This window comes from Saccoglossus kowalevskii, chromosome 22, assembly GCF_978046115.1.
Source record: "Saccoglossus kowalevskii chromosome 22, keSacKowa6.1, whole genome shotgun sequence".
NCBI classification, from domain to species: Eukaryota; Metazoa; Hemichordata; class Enteropneusta; family Harrimaniidae; genus Saccoglossus; species Saccoglossus kowalevskii.
Genome location: NC_140662.1, coordinates 3017618 through 3031876, shown reverse-complemented (window position 1 = coordinate 3031876; position 14259 = coordinate 3017618). Strand labels below are relative to the sequence as shown.

General features: G+C 33.1%; 1 protein-coding gene across 2 annotated transcripts in view; it reads left to right on the top strand.

Annotated features, from left to right (window-relative positions):
* The window catches only part of LOC100378822 (vesicle-fusing ATPase-like), a 42477-nt gene that overhangs the window by 25508 nt on the left and 2710 nt on the right, over nucleotides 1-14259 (top strand). For both annotated transcript variants that reach the window (XM_085496077.1, XM_085496076.1), the window contains exons 13-25: nucleotides 1047-1204; nucleotides 2118-2192; nucleotides 3717-3807; nucleotides 4553-4627; nucleotides 5201-5388; nucleotides 6511-6606; nucleotides 7086-7242; nucleotides 7985-8118; nucleotides 8758-8824; nucleotides 9453-9532; nucleotides 10117-10251; nucleotides 10918-10979; nucleotides 11136-11243. In XM_085496077.1, the coding sequence (XP_085352203.1) occupies nucleotides 1047-1204; nucleotides 2118-2192; nucleotides 3717-3807; nucleotides 4553-4627; nucleotides 5201-5388; nucleotides 6511-6606; nucleotides 7086-7242; nucleotides 7985-8118; nucleotides 8758-8824; nucleotides 9453-9532; nucleotides 10117-10251; nucleotides 10918-10979; nucleotides 11136-11243 (1426 nt within the window). The remainder of the gene's footprint in view (nucleotides 1-1046; nucleotides 1205-2117; nucleotides 2193-3716; nucleotides 3808-4552; nucleotides 4628-5200; nucleotides 5389-6510; nucleotides 6607-7085; nucleotides 7243-7984; nucleotides 8119-8757; nucleotides 8825-9452; nucleotides 9533-10116; nucleotides 10252-10917; nucleotides 10980-11135; nucleotides 11244-14259) is intronic.

Sequence of the window (14259 nt, the reverse complement as noted above, 5' to 3'; positions counted from 1 at the left end):
TAAAAATGGTTCGGTTTGTGAACAGGCTAATAGGTCACTTTTATGACCTCTAAAGGTCACACATCCTGGTACTTTTGTAAGAATTACAATTGAATTATTTTATTGATATTTCAACAGAATTATCTTGATTCAAATATTTAGTTCCCATTCATTCAATCTGTTTTGCCTGCAGTCATGCTTTTTGACCATACAACCTATATAATAATATTGCACATGAACCTGGAACCTTTGATGTTTCGTATGGAATTTATTTTCACTAATTTTTGACGAGTTGAATGTAAAATATAAGAAAAAAATAATTTATATAAAAGTATTTTACAGTACTAGACCAGCCAATTATTCACTCTCTATTACTAACTATGCTTTCGGTCCATATTACTTTATTATTGGCATGAATAACATTTCCCCTAATTCCAACGGGGACTATGTCATTGTCTATGTCATTGTATATGTCACAATAACTTGTTGTTTTAAATACTTGAGTAAAATGTTTCTGTTAGGAATAACAAAGATATTAAATGCCCCATTTGTGTATGTTTGTGATGATGTCATACCAACAAAAGTACCAGGATGTGTGAACTATAGGATCATGAAGGTGGTTTATTTGTTATAATATAATTGAGGGGGGGGGGGTCGTTACCTATGCATGTGGAAAACGACAATAGCATGTCATTGTTACATACATCTACTTTTGCATTTTTATTGTGCATTGTTATCATTGCTTGACTCTCAATTCCTGTATATGCGCAGGTGACAACCCCTCTGCTTTAATCTCAGTTGAAATTGTTCACATGAAAATCTTTATTATGTCATTTATAATTTTGCTATTTTTTGCACATATTTATGTATTTTTCTGTAATTTCTCTGTTAATTTTGGACCAAATTGACACAATTTTCCCTTGGATATAAATCTCTGAAAAATATGAAAAAATTAAGCTGGAATGATTCATTTTGTTAAAAATTGAAAAAAAATAATGGTCGGAAGGTTTGTAGGTTGTTATTATTAGTACATTGTGCATTTATCTCTCTCCGTTATCATTGAATAGGTACGGGTAAAACGTTGATGGCCAGACAGATTGGTACAATGTTAAATGCGAGAGAACCGCAAATCGTCAATGGTCCCGAGATACTCAATAAATATGTAGGAGAGTCTGAAGCAAATATCAGAAAATTGTTCGCGGCTGCCGAAGAGGAACAAAAAAGAGTGAGTTAATTGCATCACTTGTACTTTGATATACTGCAAGTCTTAGTTAATTGCATCACTTGTACTTTGATATACTGCAAGTCTTAGTTAATTGCATCACTTGTACTTTGATATACTGCAAGTCTTAGTTAATTGCATCACTTGTACTTTGATATACTGCAAGTCTTAGTTAATTGCATCACTTGTACTTTGATATACTGCAAGTCTTAGTTAATTGCATCACTTGTACTTTGATATACTGCAAGTCTTAGTTAATTGCATCACTTGTACTTTGATATACTGCAAGTCTTAGTTAATTGCATCACTTGTACTTTGATATACTGCAAGTCTTAGTTAATTGCATCACTTGTACTTTGATATACTGCAAGTTTTAGAAGAAACATGTTAGCAAACTTTTTCATTAATTCACTGATAATTTTATATTTGACAACACAGTAGGCCTACCAAGTAGTCACACACACTGTGGACTAATCTATATTGTAGCTGGGAGGGACAATGCAATAACACTTAACCTCAAATGTTTTCTAAAACTGTATATTTATATTATGTCATACTCAGTAGTTATATATTTCACTTCAAAATTGAATTATTAAAGTTATATCACAGTTATTGAAGTGATTATTAAATTGACTGGTTAGACTGTATGTCATCTCTGCTAATACTTACACTATAGTTGTCAGCGAATTAGTGAATAAACTTGCCTATTTGCTTTTGAGTGTTTTCTATAAAAGTTTTGAGTTGTTCTGTAACTTAACTTTTAATCTTTTGCTTAATTAGCAATTAATTATCTTTCACCCTAGTTTGCTGACCACAGTTACTAATTAGTATGTTATAAAGAATGTCTCAATTACAAACTAATAATCTGTTTCAATTTTAAAATATTTTTATTGTATTTTTTTACCTTTATCTTTAGCTTGCAAACAACAGTGGACTGCACATTATCATATTTGATGAAATAGACGCAATCTGTAAGCAAAGAGGAAGCATGGTAATCAGCTTTCTATCTCACTATTATTTATAATCTTGATTTTTAACACGAGAAGATCGGCATCTGTGCACACACAGGAATTGAGTCCAAAGCAAAGCTTATGGGTAGACGCTTGTTAATAAACGATGACACGCTATGGTCATCTGACGCATGCGCAGGTGACAACTCCCCCGCTTTATTAATTTACATAAGACAATTTCCAGCAGTATGATTCGTATATGCGTGCACCAACTTTAAATAATAATATGAAAAATATTCAAGATGTTTGTAATCTTGTATGATTTTCGGAAAACACAATATGTTGTTGTTTATGATATACATATGTAAAAAAACTAAAGAAAGTAATTTTTGCCAGCAAGCATGGGAATCTTTGATGATTAATGTCGCCCATTGATCAACGCTTGCTTACAACCGCAACCTTGTCCGTAAGTTGTTTTATTAACTGAGGCATATACATGTGTATATTGAATAACAACTGTAGTGAACAGCGTCTTTATATTATCGTCTTGCCAACCCAGCAGTCACTGTGTACGCGCAAGAGTATAAAATGTAAACAAGTGCGAACGCATGTAGATCCTTTTAAAGCGGGAGGGTCATCACCTGTGCACAGGCGGGAATTGAGTCCCAACTGACAATAACAACACTCGCAAAAAACACAAAGGCTCATGGATAGATGCTTGTTACAGATACAACTAATACTAATGAAAAACTATTAAAAAAGAAAATATCTATTACAAAAAATGAAACCCCTTTAAATTTATAATTTGGTATATTGTATTTTTGTTAAAAATATTTAGCAATGCAATACATCTTGCATATTGTTTTTTAAAGTAATTAAATCTTTCCTTTCACATTCTCCAAATAATAGTATTCTTTCCACTTTACAACAAATGTCTTGAATTTATAAAATCAGGATATGTAAATATGATATCACATTCAGAATAAGTTTTATGTACCTGTCATGCAGTGGAAACCCATAACATGAGAGAAAAGTTTAATAACATAAACGGAAAAGAATTAAATTATTGTGCTGATCAAAACACAAATAAACATGCAAGACATGTTATGTGAATACAAAAAGACAACACTAAACATTTTGGATTTCGGCATTCCCATGATGCATCTTTGGAAGGAAAAGATGTATAATAATAAGGTTATTATGAAGATACCTCAAACTCAGGCATTACACCGTCACATTGACCTCTGCTGCACGTCAGTCGATATTCCTGCTGTACTGTCTTCATGCATACTTTGAGGTATCTTCGTAATAACTTCATATTATTGAGCTTGGAAATACCCAAATACATGTTTGATGAATCCCATATGATGATTTCCTGCCATTACAATGCTATGACCTTTGTTTGTACAGTTTTTTCATTGGATTTCACGCATAACACAGGATCTCACAGTGAACAAAAATTGTCTATTTACATCACATATCTCAGTAGGCCCTTACCTTGATTCCATATTTGGACAGCGTTCATGAACTGCAATGTGTTTATATCTTTCATATTCTTATTTCAGTCTGGAAGTACTGGTGTTCATGATACAGTGGTCAATCAGTTACTTTCAAAAATTGATGGAGTTGAACAGCTGAATAATATTTTAGTAATTGGTAAGTAGTTGATATGTTATTTGTGTTTTATTGGCTTGCCCATAATAAACTTAAGGAAAAGTCATAGTAGTGGCAAAAAGTCGTCGCAAACATTTCTTGTGGGCACTCCACAATTATTCAGCTGATCACTGTCAAACTTATATATTGGCTTTACATTTGGGATTTCGAGAAACTTAATATGAATCGTTATGACATTCATACGCACAACACCTCGCCATGTTTCAACTTTTAAGTTGTCAGTTAGCAAGGTAGTAGCATTTCTATGAGATTGACGTACTAGAATGAATGGGTTCAATTATCAGTGTTCACTGATGACATCATTGACTGGCCCTCTAGAGGCGAAATGATGCCAGGTAAAGCGGAAGTTTGTCGTCTGCTTCACAGCCCGTTTTATACTTGATATTGAGGGCATTTCACAGCACATACAAGTTGTTTTTATCGACAGAATTCATTCATAGATCTCAAATTTCATGTACAGAGTGACAAAAGCCAGACCTCTGCACCCCTTTAACCACTAGGTATAATTTGCCAGTATAGATTTTTGACTTGATTTATTTCTGGAGTAAATGGGAAGCCATTACTTCTACTGGGGGTGGGGGCACAAAAAAAATGAATACAAAAGTTAGTTATAACATTATTTTCACACCTTTTGTAACTTTGCTTCTTGATACTTCACAATTTGTACTCTCTATTTAAATATAATTTCTCTAAAAACACATTTAAATTTATACGTGGTTAATCCTAGGTATGACTAATCGACGTGATTTAATTGATGACGCTTTATTGAGACCCGGAAGGTTAGAAGTCCAGATGGAGATTGGTAAGTAGTTTTTAATTATTTTATTAAAAAATATCACGTCTGTGTTTTGGTGTATGATTAGTATACACCAAAAATAAAACGATAGAATTTTTTGCTCTGTGAACAAGTGTATTGGCACTTGTTCTAAAACTTATCAGCACTCATTCAGTGCTCAAATTTTACTCTATACAGTGTAAATTACTTCTTTGACATTGATGCGTTTCAGGTTATTTACATCATATTCGAACACGCAGAAATGCTATAATGAAAATGGATACCTTTTGCTCGCATAAACACTCCTATAGTTCAAACGTTTTTTGTTGTCATTTCGGGATATTTAACTAATTATAAACTACTGTAAAATAATTTATTTTTGTTTGGAATTAATTTTCACTATTTTTGCTGAAGGAATTATTCAGTGAAAAATAGAATCCAGCAAATATACCTTTTTTCGTCAAAACTCATCAAAAATCAGTGAAAATAAAATCCATAGAAAACACCCAAAAAGTGTAATAATTCCAGCCACGGTATTATGTATTCCATTTACAGTAATACATGTATAATGTCATGTGTTTCTTTTCTTGTACTTACCAGGTCTGCCCGATGAGGAAGGAAGAAAACAGATTTTTGAGATTTATGTCAGTAAAATGCGTGCTAACAAAAAGTTAGCTAAAAACGTTGATGTTGAGGAGTTAGCCGCAATGACTAAGAACTTCAGTGGTGCTGAGATAGAAGGTTTAGTGAGGGCAGCACAGTCTACAGCAATGAATAGGCTGATTAAGGTACATACAAATTATCCCACTACCTACCCACAAGGGATCGGAATTATAACAAAAAATGCACCACTCTAAGAAACTGGTTGTCTGCTAGAAAATTTAGTAGTTCAATCCAGCTTTTATGTTTTGAGCCCTATTTCCAACTTTCACTGCTTGTCACTGAATAGTTTGTTGGTGTCTATAAAACTAAATACGGTAGTCATGTTAGAATCTGAATTACAACTGCTAAAAAGTATAAAAAAATGTGTTTTTGTTTTGTTTTTAATAATAAAAATGTATGTACAATGATAATAGAATACTCTATAGTTGTCCCAGTGTGTGACCAGTTTTCATATTTGAACTCCTGCCCATGCTACCACTCCAATCATTTTGTCATCGAAATATGTTAAATTTTACAAATGTTCGCTTCAACAATGGTCATACAATTATAAGTAACCTAAGGAGCTCATATATACAAGCAAGGCAAAGCTTGACTGAAAATCAAATGAAATCACAGTTTTCTCATAAATACAATAGTCAAATAGTAAAAGCAAGCATGACAAACTAATAATTTCAATAAATTTTGTTGCTATCTTGTTTCCTTGTTCCGAATGGAGAAAGCCGTTATACAAATGTCCACCCCAACAGAGGTGGATGATCATACAGTTTTAGTGACTGGAAGATCTCTGAATATATCATAAAACAGAAAGTGTGGCATTCAATCCAGAACACCCATGTAGAGCTGAATGCATGTATGCACACAAATCTACAAGTTGAAAGAGTTTAAGAACAGTAAATGCAATTTATTGAGCTTTATTATGTATACCTTATTTACCTTCATGGTTTTATAAATAAATACACACAAAATGCAGTACAAAATCAAACATAGCAGTCCGTCTCATGGCAAAGTCCATGACTTTCAGATACTTTAGAGAGACAAAATTCTGCTAGGACAGATCAAATGTTGCCAAGTGTGTGGCAATGCATGCTGGTAAAATTCTTAGAAAGCATGACTAACACTCATGCAAAATCTCTACGAAACGTTAACCTGTGATGCATGAATCTGTTTGGTTGTCATGGTCACAAGAGATATAATAATATCATAATAATGTCATAATTATGTGTTATAACAATATTTGTAATTTGTAGGCAACAGCAAAAGTTGAAGTAGATGATACTGCTGCTGATGACTTGGTGGTCACAAGAACTGATTTCATTCATGCATTGGAGTATGATATTAAACCTGTGAGTCTATCAAATTACAGTCACTTGATATTCTGCTGATATTATACATGTATCACAGTCACTTGATATTCTGCTGCTATCAAATTGCAGTCACTTGATATCTGGTTATATAAAATCCCAGTCACTGATATTAATATCAAAGTACAGGCACTTGATATTAATATCAAAACATAGTTGCATGATATTCTGCTGATATTCTTACTAAACCAAGGGGGAAAGTCACTCTTTTCATAAAAATCACAAATTTTGTAACATTTGACAGTTCAACAAAACAAGGAGTCAACCTTAACAACTTTTCATTGAAAAAAAAAAGCAGCATAATTATCTAAAAACCAAATTGATCAAGCCATTGTGAAATTATATCCATTTGACTCAAAAATGATAAAAAATTATGGAAAAAAAACAAAAAAACATGCACTAAAAATTTGTGGGATATATATGGCATCTGAAGTACTAATTGTCCATCTTGATTCATCCAGGCATTCGGTGTGAGTAATGAACATTTTGAAAACTACATATTGAATGACATCATCAATTGGGGAGATCCTGTCAGACGAATCATTGAAGATGGTGAATTGAAGATTGAGCAGGCGAGAAATAGTGAAAGAACGCCTTTAGTTAGTATGTTACTAGAAGGTAAGTAAAGAAAGTTGATCATGGTTTTTCTAGTTTGTTCTCATGCTTTAACGATCTTTGGACTCTCATCTTTAAATATTCTTGCTTTCAATATCATTGATGATAACTTGCTACAAAAATATGTTAAATCACAAATGACTGATAGTATGGTATAATTGTAACCGAATTCCATTGTCGCATTTTTAATGTAACATTTTCACTGATTATTACAAGTGAAAACTTTTTCGATATTATGCCATAGCAGCATCTATGAGTGCAGGTCAAATGTAATGTTTATTTGCACAACATATTTAATGTATTCAATATTCACAACAGCTACCACCTTTTAAAGTGAGAGGGTTGTCACCTATGCTTGAATTGTGTTCCAAGTGATGATAACAACACATACTAAAAACACAAAGGCTCATGGGTAGATGCTTGTTTGTAACAATGACACGCTATGGCCATCTGACGCATGCGCAGGTGACGACTCCCCCACTTTAAGTTAAAAGTAGATGAAAACTGTTGGGAGTGATGAATATAACATATTCAAGTGTTTGATGGTAATTTTAACTACAAAATTGCACACATTCACATAAATTATACAAAAGTCTTTCAACAGACATGTACGGTAGCTGCAGTAACTAAATAATTTTAAAAAACAAAATAAACATTACATCTTCTGAATCAGTGCTTTTAAAAAAAATGCAACAATCTACTTTCCACATCACTAAATAGTCATCGTTTTGTTTGTTTGTTTAAGGTCCTCCATCCAGCGGGAAAACTGCTTTGGCAGCCAAACTAGCAATGGAGTCTGAATTTCCGTTTGTGAAAATTTGTTCACCTGAAGACATGATTGGTTATACTGAAGGAGCTAAATGTCAAGCAATACGAAAGGTATCATTACCAATCAGAGGTTGATAAATAACAACATATATTAATTTTTTCAAACATTCAAATTTTTCTTTATTTGAGGTAAATTACGTCCTCAATGTTGAACACAGTCCACAATGTCAAACTCCCGTTTGTTAACATTGAATGAGAAGCTAGTAATAATAGTAATATAAATAGATTCCTGTTACTGAATGCAAAAGTTTTATTCCCATGTTGGGCAGTTATCTCTTATTAAAATTATTATAACATACAAAAAAAAGAAGCATAATAATAGTTATCAGAAATACAGTATGAGATTGCATTGACCTTCGTTGCACATGTAGCTTGATATGATCGTCGTACAGACTTAACTTTTTCACCACCAGTTCCCTCTTTTCATCACAAATTTACAAAATTGTCCCATTTATAGTCTGCACTTTCTTTCAGAAGATTGGGACAAAAATAGTGAAATTTTTTGAGTAAAAACTGAAAATTAGCTCAAATTGTGACTGTTAGCTTCAAAATTAGCGTTCATTTCCAAAAATATTAGAGATTATAAGAAAAAAATGCAGACAAATTTGGGTAAGTCTGCAGGTGAAAAGGTCAATTCAGCATATTCTCTTGATTATCTCATTTTAACTTCAGAGTAATTATTTTTTATAGATATTTGAAGATGCATACAAATCCCAGTTAAGTTGTGTTGTTGTTGATGAAATAGAACGACTACTAGGTATGTACTCTGGGGATTGTTTTTTTTTTTGTTCAACAATATTATGGTGGAAGTGTACAATATATAATGAATAGAGAACAGTTTGTGTTTCAGTATATTGAAGTATGGTTTCTTTTTGAACCAACTTTTGTCATCCACAAATTTTAAACATGAACAATTTTTTCATATTGTATCCAATATTTTGATGAAGACTTGCTGCCAATAGAAAATTATGTAAATTTGGTTCAGAATGATAAAAAAATATGTAGAAAAATATATAAAAACTGGCAAAATGTTGCTGAAAAAAATAATGGCACCCAAAGATTAAAAAACTTGTCATGTATGAATTTTGTTTAAAACCCTTGCCTCAAACATTTTTGTTGTTGCAGGTATGGAGAAATGTTTGAATTCTGTTTCAGAGAATGTTTTATCAATCTGAGTGCATGTTTTCAAAACCACACCACCATGAATTTTTTAAGTTTTCTTGTGGATGGAATCCTTTTGGTCTTAAAAGCATGTCATTATTGCTCCCAATTCTCTTTGGCAAAAATGACTTTCATCAGAACACATTATTGTTCTCATGACATCTCAACTGCATGCTTTCCCTCCTCCTTATTGCTATAACCAGTCAACTTTCTTTCATCTTCAGATTATGTTCCTATTGGACCAAGGTTCTCTAATCTTGTTTTACAAGCTTTATTAGTTTTATTAAAGAAACCACCACCAAAGGTAAGAGAATAGAACAGATTTTCAGATTAAAAATTATAGAAGTGTTATTTCTAAAGATGCAATAAAACATTATTATTATACATCTGTCACTGTAACGCCATCAGTTACAGCATGCCGTAATTTTGGGGTATTTCCATCCTACCATATTAGGAAATGCGAATTCCAAATATGGAATGATTACACACGTAAGCATCCTCTAATATTATAACAAACATGGCTGCCACCAGGGTTTGACCGGACTCCACACAAAGAAGTTCGCTGTTTCTGTTCTAAACTTTTTGGATTTCAGCATTCCCATGATGTATTCTTGGGAGGAAAAGATGTATAATAATAAGGTTATTATGAGAATACTTCAAAGTCTGCACTCGTGCATACTTTGAGGTATTCTAGTAATAACCTCATATTATTATTATTATTAAAGTGCTAGGTGAATTTGAATTTGAGAAGCCTTGCAGATAATCTTCCTCAGCCCTTTCTCTTGTCATCAATTGTAAGAACATGCTGGCTTCCAGATCTGTAAGTGGGTTTTTTGCATGTTGACCTCAGTAACAAATAAATACATTAAATTTTGTTCCATCTTCAAGGGTCGTAAATTATTAATTATCGGGACGACCAGTCGACAAGATGTACTTAAAGAGATGGAGATGTTGACATCATTTGATACGACAGTGCATGTGTCTAATTTGTCTACCGGAGACCATCTTATGGAAGTTCTTGAGGTATGTAGTCAAAAGTAGTGTAGTTATTGTGTTTGTAAAAGGTCTATTTTCTCTTGACAGTACTAAAAGTCTGTGGATCATTAACCCAACCCTTCCCAAAATAAACAAAAGTGCAACATTTTTAGGTACACTTCCACTTTGTATGTTGTTGTTTTTTCGTATCACATTGTACAATGTTTTGTGTTCACTCATGTTTTGTGTAGTTTCTTCTTCAAAATTAATTTCTACATACAATGTCTTCTTCAAATCAAACAACTTAATGTTTCCTATGCATCATTTCTACTGATCAACTGCCAATCATCAAAAACTTTTTTAAACTGACCAATGACAGTGACTCGGTCTTCAAACTGACCAATGACAGTGACTCGGTCTTCAAACTGACCAATGACAGTGACTCGGTCTTCAAACTGACTAATGAACAGTGATTCTTTCTTCCAATTGACCAATGAACAGTGAACTTCTTTCTTTGAACTGACCAATCAACACTGTCCTCCCATGGTCCCAGCAGACAGCATGGAAATCCATCTTTATGCGTAACTGACCATTTACGCTTTTATTGTTGAAGAACTTTGAATTATTCATATATGCTGTGTAACCTTTGACTCAACGTTGTGTTTGATATTTGATACATACAAATAATAATACTGGCTGTTTTTATTATTCCAGACATTGGAGTGTTTTCATGCTAATGAATTCAAGATTATTGGACAGAAAGTACGAGGTAAAAGGTGAGATTCTCAGATGCATTGTGGGAGATCAAATGTGTGTGATCATAATTAAAATTAATTAAAATTAATCATGTCTTCTTTTGGACCAATATGAATGCAGTACATTGTAGCATTCAATGGAGGTTACCTTTTTCTTAATTTTTGATTTGTTTACAGGTTATGGGTTGGTATAAAAAAGTTACTAGTTTTGATAGAAATGGCACGACAAACGGAACGACAGTACCGAGTCCCTAAGTTCCTGGCATTGTTGGAGGAAGAAGGAGGGTATGTTTAAATTTAATTCATAACAATTCAGATTTTTTTTTCACAAAAACTTCAATATGTTAGCATAAAATTGACAATGTTACCATGGTAATTAAAATCATAGAGATAATGTTTGTGGGTACATTTTGATCTTACCAATAAAAACTATGCAATTGTTTGGTCAGGTATGCTACTTTTTGACTCCCAAAGCACACAATGGGAGTCTTTGCAGTTACCCTGTCTGTATTTGTGTATGTGTGTGTGTTCGTCAGTTCCACTGATATCTCAAGAAACCATACGTTAGTTTTTAATGGAACTTGGTGTATAGATGCTTTTGGCTAATGCGCAGACTTGACTAGGTTTTGGTTGAAATCCATGCATATTAATTACCTAATTGGCATTAGCTAATTTTGAGCTGTTCCATGACTTTTCCACTAATATCTAAACAACCACTCATTGGATTTTGATGAAACTTTGTACATAGATGCCCTGGACTAATATACAAATTAAATGAGATTTGGGTAAAAATCCATTCATATAATTAACCTAATTTGCATAATGATTATTCAATTTTTGTCTTTTCCACTGATATCTCAGGTACTAATCATCACATTTCAATGAAACTTACATAGATACGTAGGCGATGCACAGACAGATATGTGAAATATTAATTACCTAATTTGCATAATTAATTAATTTTTAGCTTTTGATATTTCAAGTGCTATCACTTCATTATTTTCAATGAAACTTGGTACATATATTTTCTAGAACAATGCAGAGACCTGATTAATTTTGGGTAAAAATGTGTGAATATTAATCAACTAATTTGCATAATTAGTTGATTTTCAGCTTTTAGACTGATATCGCAAGTGCTAATTATCCCATTTCAATGAATCCTGGTACATAGATGTTCTAGGACAACGCACAGACCTGTTTAGTTTTGGGTTAAAATCGGTGCATATGAATTACCGAATTTGCATAATTAACCAATTTTCAACTGCATATATATTCTAACATAATGTGATGATCTAATTTTAGGTTTATATAGAGCTATATAATTACATAATTTGCATAATAATTTACTTTTCAGCTTTCCACTAATTTAGTTAGGATTGATCAGCACATTGTAATGAAACTTTGTACATGTGTGCCCTGAAACAATATAATGATTAATGTATAATGATTCATTTGGCTCATTGAGGTAGTCCAGACGTGATTAGTTTAATGTTGATAAAAATGCATATTGTTTATCTAGTATTAGCCAATTCCTGATATCTTAAAAAATCAGATTTAAATTGAATTCATAACAGAGGTACTCTAATTAATTAATTAATTAATTAATTAATTAGACTAAAAACCATGGATGAAAAATCAAATGTATTTTCTGTATGTATTATAAATTTTGATAATGTAAATCATATTGTTTTCATGTTGTGCATCGCAAATAGTAGACAAATATTAGTTGCTAAGTTTCTTGTTTGAAATGCAAATCTTAAGTTCTTTCTAAGCTTTTTTTGATTTGCTTTGTGAAGGTTAAAATCTGATGACATTTGCAACAAATGTATCATGAGGCCTTCATAGTTATGCTATGTTATTAGCCATCAGTGGAAAACCAATGAACCTACATGTATAAGTGCTTGTCCTGTAGAGGGTGTCCTTTGATCAATACCCTAAATTAAATCCATGCGCACATGTACAATAACATTCATGAACTTAAAAAAACATTGATAAAAAACATCAAAATAATGTTTTAAAGTAGTCATTTATGTAGTTTAATGAAGAGTGACACAACATTTTTAGTCCCCGTTCGGACGAAGTCCGAAAACGGGGACTTATAATTCGGTCTCCGTGCATCCGTGCGTTCGTGTGTCCGTGCGTTCGTCCGGAGTCATATCTCAGAATCCCTCGGACCGCTTTCGTTCATTCTTTGCATGTGTCTAGCACTTTATGTGGGACATATGCACATGCAGTGGTTTAGCGATTCGATTTAAAATGGCCGACTGGCAGCCATCTTGTTTTTTGCAAATGTTGTATTTTGGACATGCTTTGTCAGTTTTCATTCAAACTTGGTACATAGATTATACATGTTAGGATACATGTCCATGATGATTTATTTCACAATTGGATCAAAGATGGCCGACTGGCAGCCATCTTGTTTTTTGAAAATGTTGTATTTTGGACATGCTTTGTCAGTTTTCATTCAAATTTAGTACATAGATCATACATGTTAGGATACATGTCCCCGACCGTCCGTGAGTTCCTGAGTCTGTCCGTCCGACCGTCCTTGTGTCTGTGTGTCCGTGCGTCAGTCTATCCAACGTCATATTTCAGAATCCTGTGGACCGATTCCGTTCATTCTTTGCATGTGCCTAGTACCTTATGTGGGACATATGCACATGCAGTGGTTTAGCGATTCGATTCAAAATGGCCGACTGGCAGCCATCTTGTTTTTTGAAAATGTTGTATTTTGGACATGCTTTGTCAGTTGTCATTCAAACTTGGTACATAGATTATACATGTTAGGATACATGTCCATGATGATTTATTTCGCAATTGGATCAAAGATGGTCGACTGGCAGGCATGTTGTTTTTGTTTTTTATGCAGTATCTTGGACGTGCTCTGTCAGTTTTCATTCAAATTTGGCACATACATGTACTTTATACATGTTAGGATGCATGTCCATGACTATTTGTTTCAAAATCTGGTCAAGGATGGCCAATTGACAGCCATCTGACTTTTTGGCCTTACTACTATATTTCCACAATTTATGTACCATTTTCATTCGTATTTGGCACATACATCATACATATCAGTGTGTTTAATAATCAGATCAAAGATGGCTGAATAACGGCTGTTTTTATTTTGGCCATAATACTATGACACGAAACACGTGTTTTGATGTAAATAAACAATCTGTTGTATACGCCACTTGGAACTCAAGTTTCAAGGACACGCTCGTGACAACCCCTCTGCTTTAATATGACAAGCACAAAGAGAACTTAACGGGGACTGTGTCATTTTCAATGACTTGTTTCT